This window comes from Poecilia latipinna, unplaced genomic scaffold, assembly GCF_001443285.1.
Source record: "Poecilia latipinna isolate Pla-1442-1.1 unplaced genomic scaffold, P_latipinna-1.0 Scaffold106, whole genome shotgun sequence".
Classification (NCBI taxonomy): domain Eukaryota; kingdom Metazoa; phylum Chordata; class Actinopteri; order Cyprinodontiformes; family Poeciliidae; genus Poecilia; species Poecilia latipinna.
Genome location: NW_015112722.1, coordinates 1 through 24,811, shown reverse-complemented (window position 1 = coordinate 24,811; position 24,811 = coordinate 1). Strand labels below are relative to the sequence as shown.

At 40.4% G+C, this 24,811-nt stretch overlaps 3 protein-coding genes across 12 annotated transcripts in view; 1 reads left to right on the top strand and 2 right to left on the bottom strand.

Annotated features, from left to right (window-relative positions):
* Positions 1–7,636, bottom strand: part of atp8a2 (ATPase phospholipid transporting 8A2) — a 61,192-nt gene extending 53,556 nt beyond the window's left edge. For 3 of the 8 annotated variants that reach the window (XR_001424376.1, XM_015027725.1, XM_015027727.1), the window contains exons 1-2: positions 3,822–3,941; positions 2,895–3,002 (exon numbers count right to left, since the gene is read on the bottom strand). Coding sequence is in view for 7 of the 8 variants with exons in the window: in XM_015027725.1 (XP_014883211.1) it covers positions 2,895–3,002; positions 3,822–3,927 (214 nt within the window). In the remaining variant the exon portion in view is untranslated. Of the gene's footprint in view, positions 1–2,894; positions 3,003–3,821; positions 3,942–7,340 lie in introns of those variants that run through there. The other 5 variants (XM_015027722.1, XM_015027724.1, XM_015027728.1 and 2 more) reach the window with 3 other exon arrangements.
* A 666-nt stretch (positions 7,637–8,302) lies between these two features.
* Positions 8,303–14,947, bottom strand: rnf6 (ring finger protein (C3H2C3 type) 6). 3 transcript variants are annotated; one of them, XM_015027719.1, is made up of 5 exons: positions 14,837–14,947; positions 14,589–14,706; positions 12,805–12,960; positions 12,368–12,532; positions 8,303–11,681 (listed from the first exon to the last, which is right to left on the bottom strand). In XM_015027719.1, the coding sequence occupies exons 3-5, from the start codon at positions 12,944–12,946 to the stop codon at positions 9,841–9,843; spliced, it is 2,148 nt and encodes a 715-aa protein (XP_014883205.1). In that variant the 5' UTR covers positions 12,947–12,960; positions 14,589–14,706; positions 14,837–14,947; the 3' UTR covers positions 8,303–9,840. The 3 variants fall into 3 exon arrangements, with proteins under 3 accessions (XP_014883205.1, XP_014883203.1, XP_014883206.1); XM_015027717.1 differs by lacking the exon at positions 14,589–14,706; XM_015027720.1 differs by lacking the exons at positions 14,589–14,706; positions 14,837–14,947 and adding an exon at positions 13,972–14,192.
* Positions 14,948–16,978: 2,031 nt separating this feature from the next.
* Positions 16,979–24,440, top strand: LOC106944627 (cyclin-dependent kinase 8). The gene is made up of 7 exons (XM_015027721.1): positions 16,979–17,445; positions 20,471–20,546; positions 20,801–20,911; positions 22,603–22,743; positions 23,530–23,587; positions 23,669–23,800; positions 23,893–24,440. Exons 1-7 carry the CDS (start codon positions 17,318–17,320, stop codon positions 24,057–24,059), a joined length of 813 nt encoding a protein of 270 aa, XP_014883207.1. The 5' UTR covers positions 16,979–17,317; the 3' UTR covers positions 24,060–24,440.
* The last annotated feature ends 371 nt before the right edge of the window (positions 24,441–24,811 follow it).

The following is a 24,811-nucleotide window of genomic DNA, read 5'->3' as shown; positions in this document are numbered from 1 at the left end:
GAAAGACTAGCCTGATCCCCACTCAACACTCTGATCTCATACCCAGCGAGTAAGATCCTGCCAGCTACCCATTTAGTTCAGCAGTCTTAAACTAAATTATTTGGAAACAAGCTTGTTTGATAACTCAATAAAGAACTTCTGAGTACTATACACTTTCTAATGTCTGTTTCATACAAACGGCACCTCAGATTGAGGCAAAAAGACTGCAATGTAATCCAGAAATGCAGACAAATAACTTAAGCACATGAAAAAAAAAAAGACTTCAAATTTTTACAAACTCTAGAGTTCTCACGTGTCCTTTAACTTGGGTTGTTGCCAAAATTTCACCATTAAAAAGCAGCCTGGATCGCTGAATAATACATGCACGGAGACTGCATAATTCATCTACATTTTCCAGTATGGCACAGCATATTGAATGCAGGGCACTACCGTGATGCTGCTGCACTTGTGCTATCACTCCCAACAGCCACAACCAAACCATCTCACATCTGAGCTATATTTTAAATGGCAAAAAAAAAAAAGCCACTTCACAGACAGTTAAACACTTAATCCAATGATGCAGTCCAGAGAAGAAATGAGCCGGAAGACATTAGCTGCTAATCATAACGACAGCTATGGCAGGGCTGCTGATACTATCCCCAGATGTTCAAGCTCTGCCACCACACATGCCACACTGAGGATAGGATTCTGGCTGAGTTCCTGTTTTTATTATCTGGGGAAAAAAAAAAAAAAAAAACTTCAAAGAGAATTAGCTTCCACATGGATGCATGCATACCTATTTCACAGCAAGACTGGCAAATTTAGCAGAAAAAAAGTCTTGCGGAGTCATTGTCTGTTAACATGAGAGTTGTTTTTAATCCAAAGACAGCGGCAAGCCTCACTGAAGTCTGCTCAGGCTGAACACTGAAGAAGTCCCATCCTCTAGGCCTGTCACGATCATTACATAATCAACATATCACATTCAGTTTAGCTTGGCCAGCTTGGAAAACACCAAAAACATTTCATCTGGGCATTTTTCATCACTAGTAATGTGCTCTTCTGTGATCGCAATGCACAATATGTTATAATCTTATGCATTAAATCAAACAAGACGTCCCTATCTGCCATCAAAGTGTCAACAATACGCCTCCGTACAGTTCTGCACAGGAAAACATTACCTACAGAGCTCCGTCTGCCTGGGCGACCCTTATGTCCCATTGTGGCCCCGGCGCCTTGAGTCCTATTTCCAGCTCCTTGCTAACATGGTTGCCATCGGCCCCCGTGGGTCCATTTGCCACCGTACCGAAGTAGGAAGCAAAGGGAAGAAAGCCTCTTAGCGATGAAGTGAGCGAGCATGATAATCCTTTCTGTGTCTGCTCTGCAACTTCACCTGCTGTTAATCCATAACCTGGTAATCCTACAGGTGCGACACGCACCAGCAACATAAGTTGAGCGTGTCCAGGTAGATTGCCTTGCAAACGTATTCACACCCCTTGATCTTATTAACGTTTGTCATGTTACAAGCACGAGCTTTATGTGATGGACCAACACAAGGTAGCTGATAACTGTGAAGAATATGGGATATAGGATTTTCATTTTCTATTTAAGAAAGAAATAAATGTAAAGAAAAGTATGGCATGCATTTGTATTTGCCCCCCTCAAGTAACTGTTTGGGGGTCATCATTTGATGAAGTTTACAGCTCCAAATCTCTGGAGAATTCACTTTTTTTGGCCATGTTGATTTGCACAATAGCTGCCCACCAACTCATGAAAACCATCCCCACGGCCTGATGGTGCCACTGCCACATCTGCACTACATTAGACAACTGGTCATTATTGCACACAACATTTTCCTTCTGCTTCACAATTATGCACTATCCTAATTCATAAAATAAATTGAAGCTTATGGCTGTAAAATGACCAAATGAGAAAAGGTTGCCAGGGCTGAGTACTTTTACCACTCTGCGTGTCTACACACCTTCAGATAACCACTTCCACTCCACAGATGTATTTACACAGAGACGAGAGAGTGCACGTTTTTATGCAAGAGGATATAAAATAGCCCATCATGCATCTACTCCTCTGCGCTTCTCTGCACCACATGCAGGCAGCACTTTTTATGTACTTCCTTCTGTTCATGCATGCCGCGGTAATACATGCATGCATGTACTGATTTCTACGGCATGCATGTGCTAACATTTTTATTTTACCTCTATTTATCCATTTTCTCCACTAATGTTCGAAGTGCTTTCTACTGGCTACAAGCTCATGCAGTGAGAGTGAAGTGCTGTGCAGCATTCAACTCTTTATCACTTCAGGCCCCAAGGAGATACAGTTACTCAAGATCCAGAGCAATGTTGCTTTTCTTTTCAGCTGCAAATTACAGAGCCCGTCAGGTGAAGTGGGAGAAGAAAAAAAAAAGTTTTGACCATGACTTAACAGCTTGTGGCCATGACTTAACTTGTGGGCACATTTTCAAAACTCCTGGGCAGGGTTTAGTAACTTCTTGCTTCATTCATGGGCATGACTTAACTCCTGGGAACACTTTGTTTAATTTGTGGGAACACTTAATAATAACATTAATTATTATCATGAATTATTATTAATTATCATGAATTATTATTAATTATGAACAAACATGACCTCATTTCATTTCAATCTGGGAATGAATTATAATCACTTCTTCAAACACTTGCAGTTAGGCATGGAATAATTCTTAGCAAGAGACACTTCATTTGGCTGCTTTTTTTCACTCCAATGTCACCAGACGAACTCCGTAGCAGATCAAAAATAAAGTATTTTTTAAAAAATCCCATTTGTAGCTCATCAGGGTCAGAGGCTGGGGAAACACCTGCCCCTAGCTGCACATGCAACTTGGGTTTCTCATCATCCAGGTTGTTTTTTAGTAAACTCACTTTTGTCAAACCTGTCTGCGAGGCAAGCACGCATGGTAGCGTTGGCGCCCTGGTCTTGGTCCTGAAGTTCAGAAGCCTCCTGCCTAATGGTGGTCAACACTAACTGCTCTGTGGGCGCCATAAGAGGCCGCAGGAGAAGAAAACAACACACACAGGACAACAAGTCATTACACGCGCACAGCGTTTCTGAAAACAGAGTCTGCATTTCAAATTTACAATGACATGAGGTTCCATGTCTTCAAGTGGAAGCTGCTCAGATAAATTTCTTCTGGCTTGTGCACGAGTGCCCCCTTGTGGCCTACCAGTAGAAACACTTCATTTTAGTTTCTACTACCGCTGTATCTCCCAAACGGGATCTACAGCCATCAAGGCAGCCATGACGACCAGTCATTATCTTTCCAAAACAGATGCGCTGTTGACGGTTTCGCCGATATGCACGACTCACATACACAAACAGAGGTACAAAATGGGGCCCTTTGTATGGGGCACCGTTTGTAAAGTTACACAGCAAAAAATTCACAGCAATAATTTGCTTTATTTAGCCCCATCATTAAAAAAGAAAAAAAAAATGTGTTCATTATTCAGTCATATTTTGACCATGTTATTCATACACTTATAAATGTCAGAGTTCCAAGCTAAATAATTAATTTGGAGCTAAATTTTAGTTTGCAAACTAAATATTTGGTTCCCAAATAAATATTCAAGTTAAAGCTAACATTTTTAGCTTTCTAACTAAACATTTAATTCCAAAATAATTAACATTTAATTTTCGGACTAAATATTTAGCTTGCTCGCTATTTTGGTTGCTACCTAAATATTTAGCTCGTAACAAAATATTTAGATCCAAGCTAAATATTTAGCTGATATGCAAATTAGCGTGCCGTTAAGCGGAAGTGGAATATCAAAAGAAAAGTTGGGTTTGCTCGCCTCTATTACCCCACTGTTGAGTGGTTGCATTTGTCACCGAAGTTACGTTTTCTTTGTCATCGATTCTTTTTCTTTTCGACATTTCCACCGTGTCAGTTAAAAACATAGAATGTGCCGTTTTAATTGCCATGCAGACCTTTACTTATGGAACTACAGTTTCTTCATAAACATCCGCCACTGCGGTCTAGTCCGAACACTTCCGGTTCATAATCTATTCACTTTTTAGTTACTTTAGAGCGGCTATAAATAGATAATACACAAAGAATATATTGAATAATTGTTATATAAATAATTTTGTTTTATGAGTGAACAAACAGGAATTCTAGCCGCTCTTAAAATAGCTAAATAAACCAAATTAATGCTGTTAATTATTTTTACGGTGTAACTACAAACGGCATCCCATTGTACAGCTATACACATTCAAATTTATCAAGCAGGAACAATTTTATCAGTTGTATTTTCTTAGGACCTATTTTAGATATCTATAAACTTTAAAAGTAATACGATCTGTTTGTGAATATTGTGAGCAAATATGACAGGCTGACAGTGGACGTCATCGCCTGTAGCAGCTCACTAATTGGAGCAAATTACCAAGAGATCAGGTTCCAAGAGATTAAAGTAAAGGCAAAGTGAAGAGCATACTGTGCTGGAGTGCTTCTCACATGTCGCATTGATGTCCTAAAACGTGATTACTCTATGCTATACCTGCATGGCAGTAAAGTAAATTATATCTGCAAATGTATAAACATAAATTACTTTTAAAGTAGGTTTAACTAAAATATTATTTGAGGAGATAGGATTTAGATTATGTAGTAGAAACATTAATCTTGTGTTAGACCTACAACATTCATTTTAAAATAAAGATGTATTAGGAAGCTTGTTTTTTAAACAAAAAATTCTGGTTTCACATTAGTCACAGGGCAATAATTAGTTTATAAAAATGTACCTTTTAAGACTCAGAAGATCCAGAAAACTTCCGCCTAAAGTCCTCATGGCCCAGATGACACACTCACAATCTGCCCTGCTTTTTATTTCTGGAGGCTTCAGGAACAATACAGCCACTCATAAAAACAAAGACCCCTGACACTATGTGCTATTTAAAACACCAAAATGGGACAAATATTCTTCTTTGGTAGATCAATCCATTTAAATAACCCTTTGTCACACATAAAATCATCTGCTGCAGCCTCATATATGAATACCTCTTTCTCATCTCCAGCTTTTCTTGAGGAAAAAGATAATATACTTATGGGGGAAAAAGCAGCAGATCTTTAAAAGGACATTTATGTAAATTAACCTGATTGTTTCTTGGCATGATCCTATTGGAGCTTAAACTGATCATTTAACCAAAAATGGCAAGGCTGTAGTAAAGGCAGCACCTGTTTAGGACTCCCAAACCAGCAGGGGGCTCCCAAGAGCATTAGAATTGTTTACAAATGTGATTTTTATTACAAAATCAAGTGTTTTGTTGTTAATAGATTACATTTTAAAAGTAGCCAGACCTGTTTTAAACCCCAGAAGACAAAATGCAGAAAACTGTTAACGTCAGCAAAAATTTCAATTCTTCCAAAGAACAAGATTGAGATCGAGGTGAATTATATCCAATGTACTCAGTCCTTAAGTTCTAAACTCTAAACTCCAAAGCATAATTACTTTAAGTAATAAAAAAATAACTACATATTTTAAGCTAATAGACCTTATTCAAAGTGAACAGAGCTGGCCCAAGTTTGTGCCTTTTGTAGAGTTTTAACAGGAGGAGGCCCTCTTCTTGTTAAGCCCATTAAGTCAAGTTTATTTTTTGCATAGAACATTTTCAGTAACAAAACAGTTCAATCTGCCCAGTTGCCAGTATTTTAATACAGATGTTTTTAGGGGATAAAGAAAGAAGCAAATTTATCTGTTTTTCAGCCGAGAGGCAAACACAGACAACTATTAACTATTAATTATTCATTGAGATAACTTTTGTCAACCACATTGGTTGAAATAGAAGTGACAAACAAAAAAAAAATATTAAACTGCTACATATCATTCTCAATGTATAAATATAAAATGAAGATTCCTTTGGGGCTGTCCTGATGGTTTGGGAGACTACAAGTGAAGGCTTTGGCCAGCTCTAGAAAACCAATGTAAATAAGATTCAGGCGACATACAGTCCACCAATATCATATTCAGATAATACTTTCCAGTAGCAAAGCACAATAATGGTTTTTATTGTCTGATACAGAAATATTTGAAAATAGGTGTACTGTACTTATATTGAGCTTTTTTTCATCACAAATACCACTTACAGCTATTTTACACTGAGTCATATTGGCCCAGTCACACACAAACACAACATCCACATACTCACACACACAGATCATGAGGCAACTTAAGTGAAGGAAGTTGGAATCAAACCCACAGCTGCTCCTCATGTCCTCCGTATGCCTGCGTGTGTTGACTCCAGCCGCAGAACACACCTTGTAAATCTCCCACAAATTCTTGAATGGCAGTTACTTCACAGTACTCTCAAAGCAGTGATTATTCCCCGTTACTTGTGTTTTTCCAACACACTTTTTCCTTCCACTAAACTTTCTACAAATATGCTTTTCTACTACACTTTGTAAACAGTCAGCCTTTTCAGCAATTAGCTTTTGTTACTTAAACCTTCCTCTTGTTTTTTTTTTTTCTCTAATTATTGTGAAAGGCAAAAAAGCATACATGCGTTACAAATGTACTGGCCTTATGTAATTTTCACATACTGTAAACTGAATTTTGGGGGGTTTCATTAACGTTATTATTCTTAAAATGCTTTTTTTTTATTTGACAAGAGAAATAAATTAACTTTTCGATCAGATTTATTGGGATGCACCTGTAGATGATGGCCTGGCGGGGCAGCTCGGTGAGCTCCTCGGACGGTCACGTGGTTTTTAAATCGGGTTTTATTGGATTGGTGCTGCAGGTGCTTGGCCTGGACTGTCTGGCCCAGGCGATGTACAGATATTTTACTATGAGGCGCTCTAAAAATAAGAGTCCATTCATGCATCCAAGTGGGTGGAATGCAATAATCCAATGCTACAGATTTATGTAATACCGTAATTATGTCGTGAATCAGTTAATTCAGTACCTGAATGAGCGATGAGGTTACCACTCTAGATATTTTTATCCCAAAGTTTTGGACGGTGTTATAGCATCATTAGCGATTCCCTTGATGAAAAATATCAGGGTTACACAATAAATCCATCACCTGCAGACTAGTTGCCCTTGAATTCCCATCCGGAGGCTAAAAAATTAATAAAAGGGATTTTGGGATACTGCAAGTCATCCCCATGTGCATGCCGCAGTCCGGAGTTATTATGCCAGGCACATACCAAAACCACCCGAGTCCAAACAGGACGGGACAGGCCGCTGAATGCCCGGCAGTGACAGGCCTGATCTAATGAGATAAGCACTTTACAATGACAGGTCGCAGTGTGAGCGGCGGGATGAACCCTGATTGGTCAGCCATTTAAAATAGGTGAACTGGGTTATTTAACTCACCTCCCTCGCTGTGGATCTTCTTGCCTCTCCGGTTGAAATACATCTTGCTATGGGACAATGACAATCGGTGTGACAGGGACCAGGACGAGGAGGAGGCCGGAGCGGTAACATGCTCACGGCTCACCGACAGAGCCGAGGAGAGCCGCTCCGGGACCGGGCAGAGTCCGCCTCACCTGCCGCTGATCCTCCTGCTGCTGGAGCTGCTGGGCGATCATCGCTTCGCTGCTGCTGCTGAACCGCGGAGGCTACGATGAAGGGGGCAGATCCGAACAGCGTTCATTTGCTCATTTCACATATGTAATGTCGCGCCGCATCCGGTGGATTCTTTCAAAATAAATCACAAAACTAATAAGGTTCCCGTTTGAGTTGATCTAAAAAGATCCTTTCTGCATACAGCAATCAGCATCGACAACCGCTCTTTGAAGAAGCTAGGATATTTTGATTTACATTTCATTTTCCTTTAAGATTATAATTTATTTTCTAATTGAACTGAACAGACACTTGAGACTGGCATGGAGGCTCACCTTCCAAGAGACAATCACCCTCAACATGCAGTCAGAGCTACAATAGAACGGTTTAATCAAAGCATACATGTCTTAAAAGGATGGGTGTCATTTTATAGCACAATCAAGTAACTGTTACCTTCAGTTATAAAAAAAATTCTTAACTGACTTAAAAAAATACTTTGCATTTTGATGGTTTTAAATTGGGTCTCTGTCTCTTTAAGAAGCTCCTACTCCAACTTCAGCACATATTTAAAGGCTTAAAGTTTCTCATACACTTCTTGGATTTTTATTTCTAAAGAAAAAAATTGAACAATTAAGACACGGCTGTGTGTTGGTCTATCACAAAAACACAATTACGTTTTCAGTTCCAAAGTGAAAATAAGTTCAAGGGGTACCAACACTTGTGCGAGTACCCTAACAAAGCATTTTGAAGGAGAGAAGACAACCAGTGTCCGATTTCTTTTTCATACTATATTCATCATAGCCATTTTATTTACTCTCATGACAAAGCAAAATATATCAGTTCATATTCCAAAGGCTGATTTTTCCATCATATTAAATAGGAACAGAATAAATATTCACTTCTGAACCCTTTGCCCACACCAACCCTACTACGTGGCCACACATTGAATAGAAGAGTTCTTATAGAACCAGCTTCGAACAGACACCAGGCCTTTTTTTTATACACACAAACACACAGGCAAACAAACCATACACTCTTCCACACATTCCTACACACGGTACTGCAACAATCCTGCAGTTTAGTTAGGGACACAGAAACTGCAGAGATGCAGTTAACTGGTGTGTACTGCAGCTGTTATGTATAAAGTGACAGAAACAAATGTACTGGGTGGGTTAGCTCTTAATCCATTTCTTTTACACAAAAAGGCTATTCTGTGCATGTAATGGGGAAAAAAAATAGATTAAAAAAAATACATCAGGTTACACACCAAGTCAGATGCTATATGAGGAATTTTGAGTTAGCTGGACAAACTGTACACACTGCAGAATAATCTTATTTCCACATCTTCCCAGTCTGTTCTCTGTATGTGGACTGGCAACAGAAACAATGAAGACACTGATTGAAGAGTTTGTCTTGGAGTGGAAAAGACAACGAGAGACAACAAAGTTAATGTCCAACAAGTCAATATTTTTCCTCTCTCAATATTGCACAACGTATGCGGACCAGTCCGAATCCCTGATTATCAAAAGAGCCTGTTTTACTGGAACTGTGGCGACAAATCTTTAAACGGTTTTAATTCAAAGTGACTGCTTTTAATGGATGACTGCTGGATCTCTGTATTGCATTTTAACTGTAGGGCTTAAATTAATACAAGCACAGAATGAATGTATTTCCAAAGTGAATACAAAACTTGTTTAACCCTCTCAAATTTCACATATTTTAAGAAACTTTAAAATGGACTTTTTAGGCTTTAAAATAGAAAACAAAAACAACAATAAAACAAAAACAAATGTCCTTCTTCCATTCTGAGCAGTTGGGATGTTAGCCTTGTATCTCTTCAAGAACCTGATAAGCAGTGCAGCCCTATTTACAGCTCATACTGATTAAACCAAACCGACAAGTGTGTTGTATGGTCAGTTATAAAAATAAAAAAAAAGGAAAAAAGAAGGTCACGCATGTGAGACATAAAAGTGTTAGAGTCAGACTATTCAACAGTCGCTACAGGAGCTCCTAAAGCATAAAAGCCGTTTACTGACAGACTTCTGAAGCCCGATGAAACAAGTAGCAACTAAGGACACAGGAGGAGCTAAATGACTTGCTCAAAACGTAGCATCTAAAAAAATAAAGTTTCTTTTTTTAATTCTCTGGATTTATAGTTTCTTTCCTGTTTTGCACACTTTTGGTTCCACCTTTTTTTTTTTTAAACTCAACGGATGTCTTCAAAGAAACTAAGCGGTGAAAGCGATATGTACACGCTAAGCCCACTTGGGTTTGCTCAGTCTCAGCCAGCCGTAAGCAGCAGAGGGTGGGGTCAGTCGTGATGCGCTGCGAGGATTGGCTGCCTGCAGATGGGGCAGGTGTTGTTTTCGGAGAGCCAGCGGTCGATGCAGTGAACGTGGAACTCATGGGAGCAGGGCAAGCGCCTCAGCTTGTTGCCTTGAGTGTATTCGTTGATGCACACGCTGCAGGCGCGACCCATCTCGCCTTCGAGGCTGGCCTGACCGTATGTACGCGTGGATAGATTGTCGATCTGCTCTTTGGTCAGGCCTCGGGGATGCTCGTCGTCTTCGTCGTCGTTGAGTAAAAAGAAGTGTGCCAACCTCAGGATGGGCAGGGTGCCGTTTTCAACCAAGTTGTTGGTGTCTCGGCTGTTTGCCCGTCCGTCTACGGAGCTAACTACTCCGCCTCCGAATCTGGCCTGCCCAATCTGCTCATCCTCGCTCCTCACCTGGCCCTCCAGCCCTGGAACGGCCTCATCTGTCCCAACCTGGCCAGGCTCATTCTCATTTAAATGTAAACGACTGCTGCTGCTATTTGTGGCGCCAACGTCAGCATGGCTGGGCGCGACGCTTTCCGAACTCGCCTCCGTCTCCATGAGCGAGCTGAGTTCCCCAAATCCAGTCATAATCTGACGCAAGATGGAGCGCAGGGCGGTGGAGTTGGGTTCTCCGAGGCCAGTCTCGCTGATGCGCCTCAACGGAATCCGGATGGTGCTGACGTAGGTGCGGATCCCGGCTCGCTCCGAGCGGGAGATGGTGCGTCGGAACCCGCCGCTGTCGCTTTCGAACGTGACCGTGTTCTCGGCGACCCGTGCGCGGGATCGAGTTCTGCTCGCGATGCTGTCCCGGTCCCTGTTCTCGCCGGGCCGGATCCTCCTCACCTGCAAGTCCAGCATGATTGTTGGATGGCGTCTGACCGCCGAGCTTCCTGCGCCCGCTGCGGGCGACTCGCTTGCACGCTCTACCGTTTCCACGGCGGACTCCAGCACAGCGTCGGGTTCGGACACAATTCCCCCGGTCTCCATGGATACAGAGGTCGTGACACCGCTCGGCTCACCGGTTTGGATCATAGACCCATTTGGGCTGCTACCAGTTGGTGGGAGGGTGCTGACACTAGGTGTTCTGTTCAAAGGGGATCGACTTCTCCTCGATGCACGAGAAGCAACTCCGCCCCCTGCCGCAGCTCTGCGCGCTCGGCCACGTGATCGAGTCCTGCTGCTGCGTGATTCATGTCCCGCAGCTTGGGGTTGAGAGTCGCCCTGTGGCGACACCCGAGGACAGTCTAGAGCAGCAGGCACTTCATTACGCCTGTGCTCTGCCTCTACATTCAGGACATGATGCTGCGATGGTGCGCTTTGATCAACGGGAGGGCTAGGGACAGTAGGAGAAGGTGCTGATGAGTGCAAAGTAGAAGCCCGCCTCTGGTTGGTGGCTGGGACTATCTCTGCAGGAGGAAGCGTGGCGGAGCTCACAGACAGAGCGGTGGTACTGCTGCGTGTGCGCCGGGTCTCGATCCTTCTTATGGCCGGGCGTGGGGAGGGGTAAGGCGCAGGCCTCGGAGTGGCTGAAGGCCGAGAGCTGGAGAGGGGGGAAGCAGTGCGGGCGGAGGTGTTGAGAGGAGTCACCGGGAGTTCTGGGGCATCCACAGAGTTCACAGTTTCAATATGCTCTCCCGGCTCGGGCTGATCGTGGTTGATGTTGATCTCGAGGCTGAAACGAAACTCCCCGCTGTTGGGATTGGTCCGGCTGACAGCCCTCCATGTCTGGTTCCCACTCTGGCCGCTTCGAGTCGCGTTACCGGTGCGCCTGAACGTGTTCAGCCACTCCAGTAACGAATCTCCATTAGAAGAATCTGCTCCAGCTTCTGTAGTCCCTATAAGTAAAATAATGCAAGCCAGACTTAGTAAGTTAATATGCAACAAACTAAAGAAGATGCTGTGTCAATAACAGTGTATACACATAAAACAATTACTTATGATGTCAGGTGAATGAATAAACTGTATTTTTCTGATTTAATCTGAGCTACAATGTTCTGGGTCTATTTCTTTAAAGCCACACAGTGCAGCCTAGCATTCGACATCTTTTATTGGGATTTTATGTGGCAAACCAACATCAAGTGTATAATTCTGAAAAAAAATACAAAATAAAGAAAAGCCCCGAAAAGTATGACCCATTTTTCGATTTAAGCCCCTATACATTGATGCTCTTAACCCTTGTGCAGATGGGATCAAGACCCCATGAGTCTAGACCCCATCTGGACTCATGGGGTCTAGATAACTCATGGGGTCTTCAAGACCCCATGAATTTCTTACTGTGCGTAGATCGGCAGGGTCACACTGACCCCGCGTACGCCGTTTAAAGAAAAGACAGTCTGAGAGTGGAAACCCCCCACTCCACCGCTCCCTGAGCGTCGCACTAAGATCGTGGGAAAGTTAAATAAGATCCAATCAACTGCCTCCAAAAATGTGGAATTGACTTGCCAAAGTTACAACCGCAACAAATATTCTATTGTGCACAAGCCAAATTTTGGCTTGATAGAATCCCTTCCCCCCTTCTTACCTGCCCCTCCTCTTCCTCCAGCCCCTCTCTCCTCTCCTGCGCTGCTACTGCTCTGCTGTTCTCCAGAATCAGCAGTCTGCAATCGCTGCTCAGCGTGGGGTTGAGATGACACCCGCTCTTTGGCTCCATCCAGGCGCTGACGGAGCTCCTCTGCAGTCACCTCCCCTATAAAAAATGGTAGGTATGAACATGAAGGCTATTACAGCATAAATTATACAGAATCTAATATGTCGGAATGCCACAAGTGTCAAAAATTCTCAAGCAATTCTACTTGATTTCATTTTGGGTCTTTATTTGCTAAATTATTCGTACATTCAACACCTTTTGCCAAGATTTAACATTTTGAGAACCAAAAACCTCTTGACCACTTGGGTAAAGAGTTGGGGGTTAGAATAAACATACTTAGTCCATTAAGAGTTAATCAAAGTGTATCCTACCAGGAGTGCCCAGCAGATTGCCATCTCTCATCAGGCGGTACTCTTCTTCACTCAGTTCATTAATAAAGTTGTAGTATGCCTCCTCCCGTCGAAGACGCTCAGCCTGCCTCCGCCGTTCACTTCCCCCACCAGGAGGGTCCATCACCACCAAAAATGCTGCAAGGGCAGATGGGTTTGACTCTCATTCACACATGGAATCGCAGCATTACACAAATGGACAAACAGTTCTCTTCAAAATAATAGTGTGTTGCAAGTACATTAGGAACATGTATACTCTACTCAGAAAGCAAACTATGAAAAAAAAACGTTTAAAATGTACCATTACTTTGCGGAAAAGCCTGCATATTCTCATTTATCGTGCGAGTCAAAAGATCATTAATCATAATATTTAGTTGTACAACCACTCTGAGAACTGCTTCATGTCTCTGTTGTATGGAATGGACAAACATCTCGCACCTGTGAGCAGGTATTCCAGCCCAAGGTACTACATGCCTCCACTTCTGTGTTTCATGGTGTTGCCTTGGAAACAGCACGTGTAACGTTTGGTTTGGCACTCCATAATATTTTTCATGTTGGTCTTGTTGGAACTAAGATGCTGCTCCCTTACCCATTTCAGTGGCATTTCTTTTTTTCTTTTTTTTTCTTTTTTGGCAACATTAAAATATATTGAGGTATTCAAGTTGAATACCTCAATGTAGAATAGAGGCCTGGCATCATAGTTTGAGAAACATTCCTAAATAATGATGCCAACCAACATATAACAGTCTGGGAATCATTTCATAAACTGTCTGGCCCAATAGAGGAAGGTTTACTTTATCAGTTTATAAATCCATTTCTCTCTCAACTGAAACTGTTGAGCACCTGAAACTGTTGGTGGGAGCACCCTCCCACCAACTGGTAGCAATGGAGAGAAACCATGCCATGTTGAGACACACTCTTCTACCAAAAACAGAAATTGCTCTGGTCAGTGATATCAGATATCAGTGTGATATTCCAGAGTGATGTACAGGGATAAAAATCCAAAAGCTGTTTCAATCTACTGTGGTCAAATAAACAAACATCATGTTCAAGTAATTATGCATTTACATTGGTATAAAGCAATGTTTCTCAACCTTTCTCATATCCTACTGTGCTGCAAGCCTTAGGTGTTTCCCTGCGTTCACACACCTGATTTGAATAAATGGGTGGTTAACAGGATTCTGTAGGACTTGATAATCTGCTGAAGAAGTGATGCAATCAATTAGATTAGGTGTAAAGCAACCCAACTGTTTAGCCGAAACACTCTTTCAAGGCTCTACTAAAGGCGAAGTCCACAACATCGATACGGCATTAAAAGGTTAGGATTATGTGATGGGTAAGGCTAGGACGTCCGTGCCAACACCCTGAAGGTAAGGGCAGTAAAGCTATCCTAATCTGACAAGTGGATCGAGGATGGATTTATTAACAAATATAATAACGACGTATCTCTCAAATGGGAAAACTTATTGTGGTTACAGTAAAATCTGCCGAAAACCCAAGAAGACAGCAGCTAATACAGCAGAAAGACTGGCGTTGTTGTTACAGCCAACAACCAATCACCATCCCAGTTTCCATGAGTGACACCCCAGGCATCCAATCAGTGCTCTGCAAAGGCGGGTCATTGGAGGCTAAACGGAGTTTTCCTCCATGTAAACGCAGAGCAGCAAAGGAAAGACAAAGAATCCCCTCAGCACTTTTGACTCAGACTAAATAACATGTTTGCACTTGGTGATGAAATTCTGCTACAGACGAAGCGCAATAGTTACCTTTGTAGATGTTTCAAGCCGGCAAAGCGTCATTTAAATGCGCAACGCCTCGGTGTTAACTGAGCCCTAGCGTATTAGCATAGCCAGTGAGTAGCAATCAGTCGACACCACAAGCAAACTGCCACAAAAGCTCAACATTACGCTCATGACAAACAATTTTATGAAACAGATAACATATATGAAGCCTGGCACTTGCTTAGATCATACATCAGCAACTGGTGACGGCGATAATTAAGCGATTAAAGTACCTGACAAAGCAGCTGTAATATGGACGGTTCTCTCAGCTCTCTCCTTTCTCAAACCAAGATGGGACCAGTGGTCCAAATTCTAATGCTATCCGGGGAAAAACAACGTCAGTCGTTCGCTAGTTCCTATGAAACGTAACACACTTTTTGTTTCCTAATAAGCGAGAAAATAATACAAAATTTGCTTGTAATATTTTTTTCCATCGACATAATGAGATCAAAAATTTTATTGGATCTTTAAGAGATTAAAAAACACTATTTAATGTTGACCTAATAAGCTACTTTACAGATTTTTCTTTGAAATCAGCCAGACTCGCGTGGAATATACTTGTACTAAATCGAAAAAGTATGATTTAACAGTCTGAAAGAAAGGAGCCTAGTTGTAAAATATATGTGTTAAATCTTTAGTATCAAAGGGCATGAAAAACATAATTTATAGCCTGGTAAAATGAATATGTGAAATCAAAAATACATTCATAGAGGAAATTTGTTTGATTTTGCTATAATTTCTTATTCATTCAAAATACAATTTATTCCTCCAATGAGCTTCTAATAGCTTGAAAGATCATTGGACCCAAGCTCACGTATATTATAACTCCTTAAGTAAGAGTGCTGCAGAATTTGTCCAAAACAGCTAAATGCTGCTTGTCCACAATAGTGTTTAGTAAAGTCAGCTGATCATATTTATTCTATAACCTCCCAAATACAAATGAAGCAGGGTTTTTTTCCCCCAATATGCTTCTTAAAAACATTGAATTAAATGAAATCCAGAACTTGAAATCTATGCTTCATTACCCAGCTGTATTTTTATTATCACAATACATATACTTTGGAGAAAAAATACACCGTCTGGTACTATCTATAAATGTTATTGTCATGTTTGTTTTTTTTCTTTTCTTTGACAGTATTTTTCCACAGGACTGTTCTGTAGCTGAATTGAACTATTCTACCACCTTCCCTGCTTCTACTGAAGAAAAAAGCCTACCCACAGCATGTTGCTGCCACCACCAATATTCAAAGTGGTGATTTTGTTGAAAAAGATGTTAGTCTTCCACTGAATGTCAAATTTACATTTATATCGATTACTATGAAATATCCCGAATCTTTTAAACATATCTCTATAACTGCTATGTATTGTTAGGACTGGAAAAAGCATTACCAAAAAATTCAAATAAGCGCTATGACTACTGGAAATAAGATGTACTCAATATATGTAATAAATAATAAAACTAATTAGATTTTTTGTTGATAGCTTGAGGTGCATTTACAATGCAACAATGTGAAAATATAAAAATTGTTTTTGGCATTTAAAAGTATGAGCTTCTCTGTCCATTTTCCCATATTCTTTCTCTACTGCATAATGATGTGTCATTCATGGCCGAGCCTATTTTAGATGCCAGCTCCTTTTACATTTTTTTTTTCCATTGTGTTGTTGGAACTCACATTCAAGCTGTACTATTAACAGATTCTGCGTGCTCCAGTGTGTGCCATCTAAGAATAAATAGCAGGTTAAAATTAATACAGCTAGAAATATGTTTGTGATTATTTGAACAAAAAGCATTTTGTTAGAATCAATGGAGAAGCTGTAAGAAACTGATTGAGCTGTGTTTTTATAAGCACAAATTATCAGAGGACTACTTTTCATAAGAGTGGCTGTAGATAAGCCACTCTTATTTATGGCAAGAGTGGCTTCTTGCCGTAGATAATGTGTACATAAACACACTGCTTAATCATAAAAGCATGTGTTATTCCTAAATGCTAATGATACAATATTCCTCAAGTATACAAGTACCCAATCTTCATTGTACTTTTTATGTTTAATGTGAAAGTCCAGCACAAAGTATGCCATAACTTTTCTTAATGTTTTTGTTTGTTTGTTTTACAAAGGAAATTCTCTAATTTAATTTGAAGGTAAACATATTTTGTGATTTTCACGAAATATGTATTTCAATGCAACTCTTTTACATGTTGAAAACATAAAACAAGAAAAAAAATGAGTACATTGCAATAGCATAATAAAGGAAAGTGAAGAAAAGAAGAAGAATCGTTCAGAACTAAAAAGAGCCGACCAAATTATCCGGATCCCTAGGAAAAGCCAAAATTCACGCCACCACAACTGCAAGGTCTGTCTTTTACGACGTTTTTCGACACTGCCGTGCGTGAATACGCCGTCGATACCGAGTGAAGTGCGTCTCTTTGGAGCAGATACCGGCTGAGAGAAACGCAGCAGCAAGACAAAATAACATTTATTCGGGCTCGCTTCTCCGTGGACCAACTCCGTTCACCGCGCATCCCTTCGCCGGAACATTACATTTACCCCGACAGCTCGATGTGGAAGCTGGGTTAAAAGAAGAAAGGGCCACGCTGGGGAAGGCAACCAGCTGAAATACCGAACCGAGCTCGTTGGAGGAGCACAGTTGCCTCCCAAAACGACGCTTTAATAAAGGAAGGAGTGCTCACACTTCAGGCCAAACAGTGGTGAAAATGGACTATGACTTTAAAGTGAAGCTCACCGGCGAAAGAGAGCGAGTCGAGGACCTGTTTGAGTACGAAGGATGCAAAGTGGGAAGGGGCACCTACGGTCATGTATACAAGGCGAAGAGAAAAGATGGGTGAGTTTGATGAGCTGCAGGCCTCCAGCTAGGCAGCCAGCACCCCTCCCTTCCTCCTTCTCCCAAATACATTTAAATGACTCCTCGTTTCTCTCCCCTTCAAGAGAGCCAGGCTTACTGCTGCATATCCATGCAGACAATATGGAGATATGTGAACTGACTTAATATTGTGACAGGGGCTCTCCTTTCTCTTGTATGGCATGCTTTTGTTTTTAATAATAGATATTATTTGATTTGTGACAGTGAAGGCGCTCATTGGTCGGATTTGGCAGGTGCATATAGGCTGATGACGTTTACCTATTTATGTTACTACAGTTATTTTCTCCGCACATGAATTGGTGTGAGATTCTGACACAATGATTACTTGAGTAAAAATATCACGGTATTAAAAAAAGTTGCCCTATGGTGATCCCTTCATTTTTCTGCTTTTACACAGAAAAATACCTGAAGCTAAGATTGCTAAATATATGTATGTAGATTGTATTTATTTAATTACCATTAGTGCGTAGCATGTCTAACAAATATGTATAGATTTTTTTTAATTATCCCTGAAATAACTGCTTTAGCGATTAAAGCGTTTCCTCTATTTTATTTTATAAAAGAGGTTTTTTTTTTATATTTTCTTCGTATGCAAATTAGGGGGTGGGCTCTATAGGCACTAAAGAGTCTAAAATTTTCTTTTGTGCAAAATTGTTTGTAAATAAACATTTTGGTTTCCCCTTTTCAATACATACATGGGAAGACATGCATATATTGCCAGGAAGTTTTTTTTTTTTCTTTTAATTGCAACTACACTTTTTTGTTTTTTGTTTGTTTTTGTTTTTTCGCAAGACTGTTAATTCTCTCTCTTGTTTGTTTGTTTGTTTTTTGTATTTCCCATCCCACATTTGCAAATTGGTGGATTTACTCTACAATAAAAGAATGTTTTCATCTAGAGGGAAAGCGGTTAAACATGGCACTTTGGTCACTATTCCTCACCCAGAAATTGAGAGAATACAATTAAAATGCTTGATATTGTGGTTAGAAAATCATTTAGATTCAGCGGCACAAAGCATGTCAACAAGACACTGCTTTATTTCAGAAAAGTATATTGAGTACTTGAAAGGGAAGGGGAAAGGCATAGATAAATTTTGTCCAGATTACCCAGACTGGCCAAATTGTTCCCACACAGCCAAAGTTATGCAACAATAAAATAAAACGCACTATAAACATCCATGGACCCACAAAACAGTAATCATGTTTAAAATGACCTTATTGTTTTCAGTTGAAACAGAAAAGCGTCAATTATCCCAATTTCTACTAAAGTGAAATATTGATTCCTGCAGTGACAATAATATCAATAACCACTGATGATTATTTTAGTTAATATAGCTAGACACAAGCAAACATGTAACACAAACACACCTGCTAAATTTAGCAGTAGATTTATTTGTTTGTTGTGCAGAATTATCCCTTTTTTGAGGAACATTAGGATAATTCAACAATCTGCAACATTTATGATCCAAAGAAACATTCTTTTTTGGATCCAATTTTGTCACAAGCCACTAAAACTGCTTCTCTCTTAATATAGTAAAATATTGTTTTTAGCAGATGCACGCATTTCTCTCCAGTTACATGAATGATAATTTCATACATAATGTATGCCTAAAACTCTGGTAGATTTATAACAGGTGTTCAAAATTCCCTAAAACTCAGCTTCAGTTTATGTGAACGTTTTCAGCCTTGGTATCGTTTTACTGGAAAACCCCTTTGGTTTTTCTCTTTCTGTTCAGGCTTTTTTTTTTTGTTGTTGTTGTTGCTATTTCTATTTTTGTGTGTGTGAGAAACCACAATACGGCATTCCACCCGACAATATTGTAACAGAGGCTTCCTTTGTGTTTAGTTCGGAAGACTCTGGAAATGTAAATATTGTGCTAATTAGCTGATTTGTTTTCTCCATGATTTTACACTTGCAATACATTTGCATACATCTGCAACAGAAACTAAACCTGAGATGGGCAGAACGTCAACACAAGTTGCACTTCTTGAGCCTTTCTAAATATTGTGACATTATGCTGTGTGTTACTCTTTCGGTTTAGTGAACTTTATTGTTTTTTTTTATTTTTTTTATGTGACTGACTGACTGAAAATGGTGCATTATAAAGTGGATGCTTTGTGTCATTTTAATGTCAACATTTCTAACAAATTATAATCTGGAAAGTGTGGCTGACCTTCAAATCTACTAAAAAAACCCCGGTTATTTAAATGCCACAAGAGAACCAGCGCACAGCATGATTCTGCCATCAACATGTCTCACTGTGGGGACGGTGTGAGGCTAAATAACTACACACCTCCTATGCACCACTTAGTGTGCAGTAAGACCAATTAAAACAAATTGAAGTCTGTGCTCCAACTTTCTGCCTTTCAGTCATTTTATAATTGAACCCACCAATTGCTGGGGGAAATCTAGAATAAATCTACACGCATATTTTCCAAATGTCTCCTGCTGTTTGCAATCAGTTTCTTTTGAGCAGACCGTAGCTGGAAGGAGCTCCATGCAGGAGCCATTATCACAGCCTGGACTTTGGCACCAACAGGAACCACTAAATAAAGCTCAAAGTGTTTAAAGATGTCGGAGTTGCCGCTGTTTATGAAGTAAATCTGCTGTTTTTAGACCGACTCTGGAAAAGTCACAGAGTTTGGGTTTACGAGAGGATTTGGGCCGATGGGGGGCCTGGGGGGAGGCAGGGAGCTTTAACCAATTCGTTCACGTATGAGAAAGCCCTCCTGCTCTGTTTGTGCCGCACTAGCTGCCAGGCAGAGCCTGTTTCCTCTCCCCTTCTTATTGTTTAAAGTCTCAGAGGTGAGCTTGATTACACAGATCTGGAGGTAATGCAACTTGGCCTCTTCTCCCCGGTTCCCGTGCCAGCTGCTGCCAGGCGGCCCCGGCCTTCATCTCTGTTTGCGTATGGGTCCCTCTCGGGGGCCGGCGGTCTGGCCTGGTGTTGATGCTGCTCTGCCTCTCTCTCTCTCTCTGTGTTTGTAGGAAGGACGATAAGGACTACGCCCTCAAGCAGATTGAAGGCACCGGTATCTCCATGTCGGCCTGCAGAGAGATTGCAGTAAGAGTCGCTTCTGGTTTTCCTTTCGGGCTGTGAGGAGCGGCTCACGCAACTCTTCACCGCTGTAGCAAAATAATCACCTGTGATTAACAAAAACAATTGAAAATTAAAACATTAGTTGTCTGCTGTATGTTTTTAAGCTACCATTTTCCACAGTCGTTCGTTTAAATAATTAGCATAGAACTTACTGTCATTGTCACGCACCTTTCCCGAGGTTGCTCAGATATTCCTCTGATTGGGTTTTTGTGCTGCAGCTGCTGCGGGAGCTGAAGCACCCTAACGTGATCTCGCTGCAGAAGGTTTTCCTGTCGCACGCTGACCGTAAAGTGTGGCTGCTATTCGACTACGCAGAACACGATCTCTGGGTAAAAAATGCAAACTTTCATAAAGCAACATGCTGTGCGCTGCGTTTTGTGAACTGTATTTTCTAGCCTTCATTCTGTTCTGACATTCTGTTGTTAGGAAATCTCGCAGAAATGTTGGTAAATGTTGTGATGACGGTTTGTGATGTATGATACTTTTCTTGTTTCCTGTCTTTGTCGTCTGTGCTTCCATCACTCTGTGACCTTGAGCATTGTGAGCAATATCATTTGTGTCCAGTGTGAGCATCTTCCACTGTGAGACTCTGTCGAAAAGGACTAAATATTACGTTAAGATGTAAATTCAGCTTCACACACATTGGAGTTTATCAGCCAACAATCATTGCCCTCCAGTTACTCTCATTGTAATAATGATGTATCTGCAATATATTATGCAGCCTTATATTGTATTATATCCATCTTCTTTCATTTCCTTTCCCTTTCTTCGACCATCCCTTCATTCCTTCTCTTCTTCCATTGCCCATTCTTTCTCTCACTCCTTCTCTCCTTTTCTTTCTTTTAATTTTGCTTTGGCCTCCCTTCTGTCTTTCATTCTTTCTTTTCTTACTTTTATGCCTTTGTATTTCTACCTATCCTTACTCCCCTTCTTCCTAATTTATTTACATCCTTCTTTCCTTTTTCCTTCATTAATTTTCTTCTTTTCTTTTCCCCTATATTCGTCTGCCCCCTCTTCTTTCTTTTTAGCTTTATCTTCCCTTCCATTATTCCTTATTTCCATTTTTCTTTTTTCTCATTTATTACTCTTTTTTTCTTTCCTTCCTTTATTTTTCAGAGCTTCCTGATCCTTTTTTCTTCTAACCCTCATTCCTTCCTACTTTTCTTCCTTTTGTTCTTTTCTTACTGCTCTGTAGTTTTACTGGCCTCTTTCAACATCCTTTCATTCCTTCTTCATTCCTTCATTTTTCATGCTTTTCTCCTTTTTTTTCCATAGCGTGTTTCTTTACTTTTCCTGCCTTCCTTTCTCCATTCCTCCCTTGTTTTTCTTTTTCATTCCTTCTCATTCCTTTTATCTTCCCCCATACCTTCTTTCCAAAATGTTCCCTTTCTTCTTGTCTTTCCTTTCTTCCAATTTCCTTATTGCAGGGTTTACAGTTAGAGGTAGACCTCAGTAGAAATACCTGCAGTGAACTCTTAATGGCTTTGGCATTTTAAAAATGAACTCTCTCAATTTGATTCTGGAAAAGTACAGAGCTGGAACACGAAGAATGTGTAGGAACCATGTTTCTCGCTCTCTGTTCTTTTCTTTCTTTCTTTTTTTTTGCATTTACATAAACATTCTCAGCTGCAGCGTTTCACCGATTTTCCAATCAATACACATAACTGAATGAATGTTCAGTGCCAAACCTCAGCGAAACACACACACACACACACACACACACACACACACACACAGAAACCAAGATGTTCTCCACATTTGGTAGTTAAACCTCCGCTGCATTACAGACTGCAGCTACAACTGGCAGACCATCAGAGCTGAATTAAATACCTCTTTCTGCCACATAGCTGCAACAGTTACAATGCCCTTTGAAACAAGTGGAAACACATGGCACGCATATCAGCCCTGCCCATCTTCCCTGTAGCTAGCTTAATGTTTATAATTTAGTATGAAAAGCTTCATGCATTTAAACCCAAATGCCAACGCAGGCTACATCAACTATTATCTTGTCTTCCCTCAGCACATTATTAAGTTTCACAGAGCCTCCAAGGCCAACAAGAAGCCGCTTCAGCTTCCAAGAGGAATGGTCAAGTCTTTGCTCTACCAGATTCTGGACGGCATCCATTACCTCCACACTAACTGGGTGCTTCACAGAGACCTGGTAAGACGGCTGGCTGTTTAGATCAGTCTGCTTGCAATCTGTTAATTATTACATCATTAGGGTTGAAAGTGTTCACTTATTTACACAATTAGATACTAAACTTGAGTGGGGTTTTTTGTGTTTTTTAAATAACTGTGAGATGATAATAATTGGGTTGAAACTAACAATTACTTTTTGAATTTATTATTCATTTATTATTATGACAATCAATTTAATCAGAATAAATTGGCATATTCTGCATATTTTTCATGTAATCTTTTTCATACAAAGTAGAAATTCTTAAATTTGCAAATAAACAATTCAATTATTTTAAATTGGAAAAAAATGTTTTATTGACTAAAATGCGATAATTTAGCCTACTTTTTACTGAATTGAAACTGGGTGAAGATAAAACTATGCCACTTGAAGAGTTGAGGGTATCTCGTATTGACAGACAAAGGTGTTTTTATCTTAAATGTAAAATTTATATATATATTTTCTACAGTTTTAGCTCAGTTACTGCTATAGCTATGTTGTGTTGAGTCTGTGTACTACAGTTAGCGATTAATTGATTACTACAATAGTTGATGATCATTTCAATGATAGATTTGTCACAATTAAATCAATTAATCCTTAGATAATAAATTACATAAAAGATCTCAAATGTTAGCTTTTGTCAATAGTTTGATGAAGAAACATCATTTTTCCACTAGAGGGCAGCAACAAACAATACTAAATGTTGAACTTCCTCAACTAAACCAAACAAAAGTTGGAATGTTGTTTTAATGTTTGTCTTGTCGCCGTCAGAAACCAGCCAACATTTTAGTGATGGGAGAAGGGCCAGAGAGGGGAAGAGTAAAGATCGGTACGCATGGCCTCAAAATGTTTACATCCCGCTTACTGTTTCAGCTGACCACCTTCATCAACTAATTTATTCGTTTTGCAGCGGACATGGGGTTCGCCCGTCTCTTCAATTCACCGCTGAAGCCTTTAGCTGACCTCGACCCCGTGGTGGTCACCTTCTGGTACAGAGCGCCTGAACTGCTGCTGGGAGCTCGGCACTACACCAAAGCCATCGGTGAGGCGTTGTGCTCCCCTTCTCTTGTACGCGTTGCGACCGGCCGTATGGTGGAAAACTCTGGGTGAGTGTCTGCTCTGCTTTCCTTCCAGACATCTGGGCGATTGGCTGCATTTTTGCGGAGCTGCTTACGTCTGAGCCCATATTCCACTGTCGTCAGGAAGATATCAAGACCAGCAACCCTTACCACCATGACCAGCTGGACCGAATCTTTAACGTTATGGGCTTCCCTGCTGGTGAGACTCCTCAGAGGAAATGACTATTTATTTTAATCATGTTATTATGCCTTTATTCTACCTGCTTTGTTGTTGGTTTTTTTTATCTGGGGAGAGATGTGATTAAGAAGATAGCATTTTCCATTCCTGGCTAAGGCTCGTTATTTCCTTAGGCTTTACTTGCTCTGTTTGGATTAATGTGGTCTGCAGGCTCTGAGAGTCGGTCCAGAGTCTCTGTACATGATGCCAAGTCACAAACAGAAACATTTGCTGGCAGGGATGCATTTGGACTGATATTTTCCAGTTCACCTACCCCACCCATTTGTTATCTTTGCTGCTCTTTTTATTTAATACACCAGTTTGTATAAAAGTTACTTCTTGAGTCTTCATTAAAATTTGACCCCTGTTTTAATGTTGCTTGTAAATGGAGTGGGGTTTAACTTTAGTATTGTTGCAGTCTGGGAAAAGATGGGATTTGATTTGGGGGAAAAAACACTAGATTTGTGTGTTCACACGTAATCGTGTTCCCTAAAAGCTATGTCCACCCATCCACCCATCCATCCATTTCTGTCAGTGTCATATTTAAAACCACTGAATATATTCGGTATGTTCCAGGATGTCAGAATACCTGACAAGTCAAAACATGAAATTTGACATGAATAATGTGTTGGAATCCTGTCACTTAAAAAAGCTAATTGGTGTTAAATCATTAAACGTAGCTTGTCGATATTTTTTTATGTTTTTGTCTGAAAAATAGATGTTAATTTGTTCCATATCCTGCAGTCAAAACAAGGTT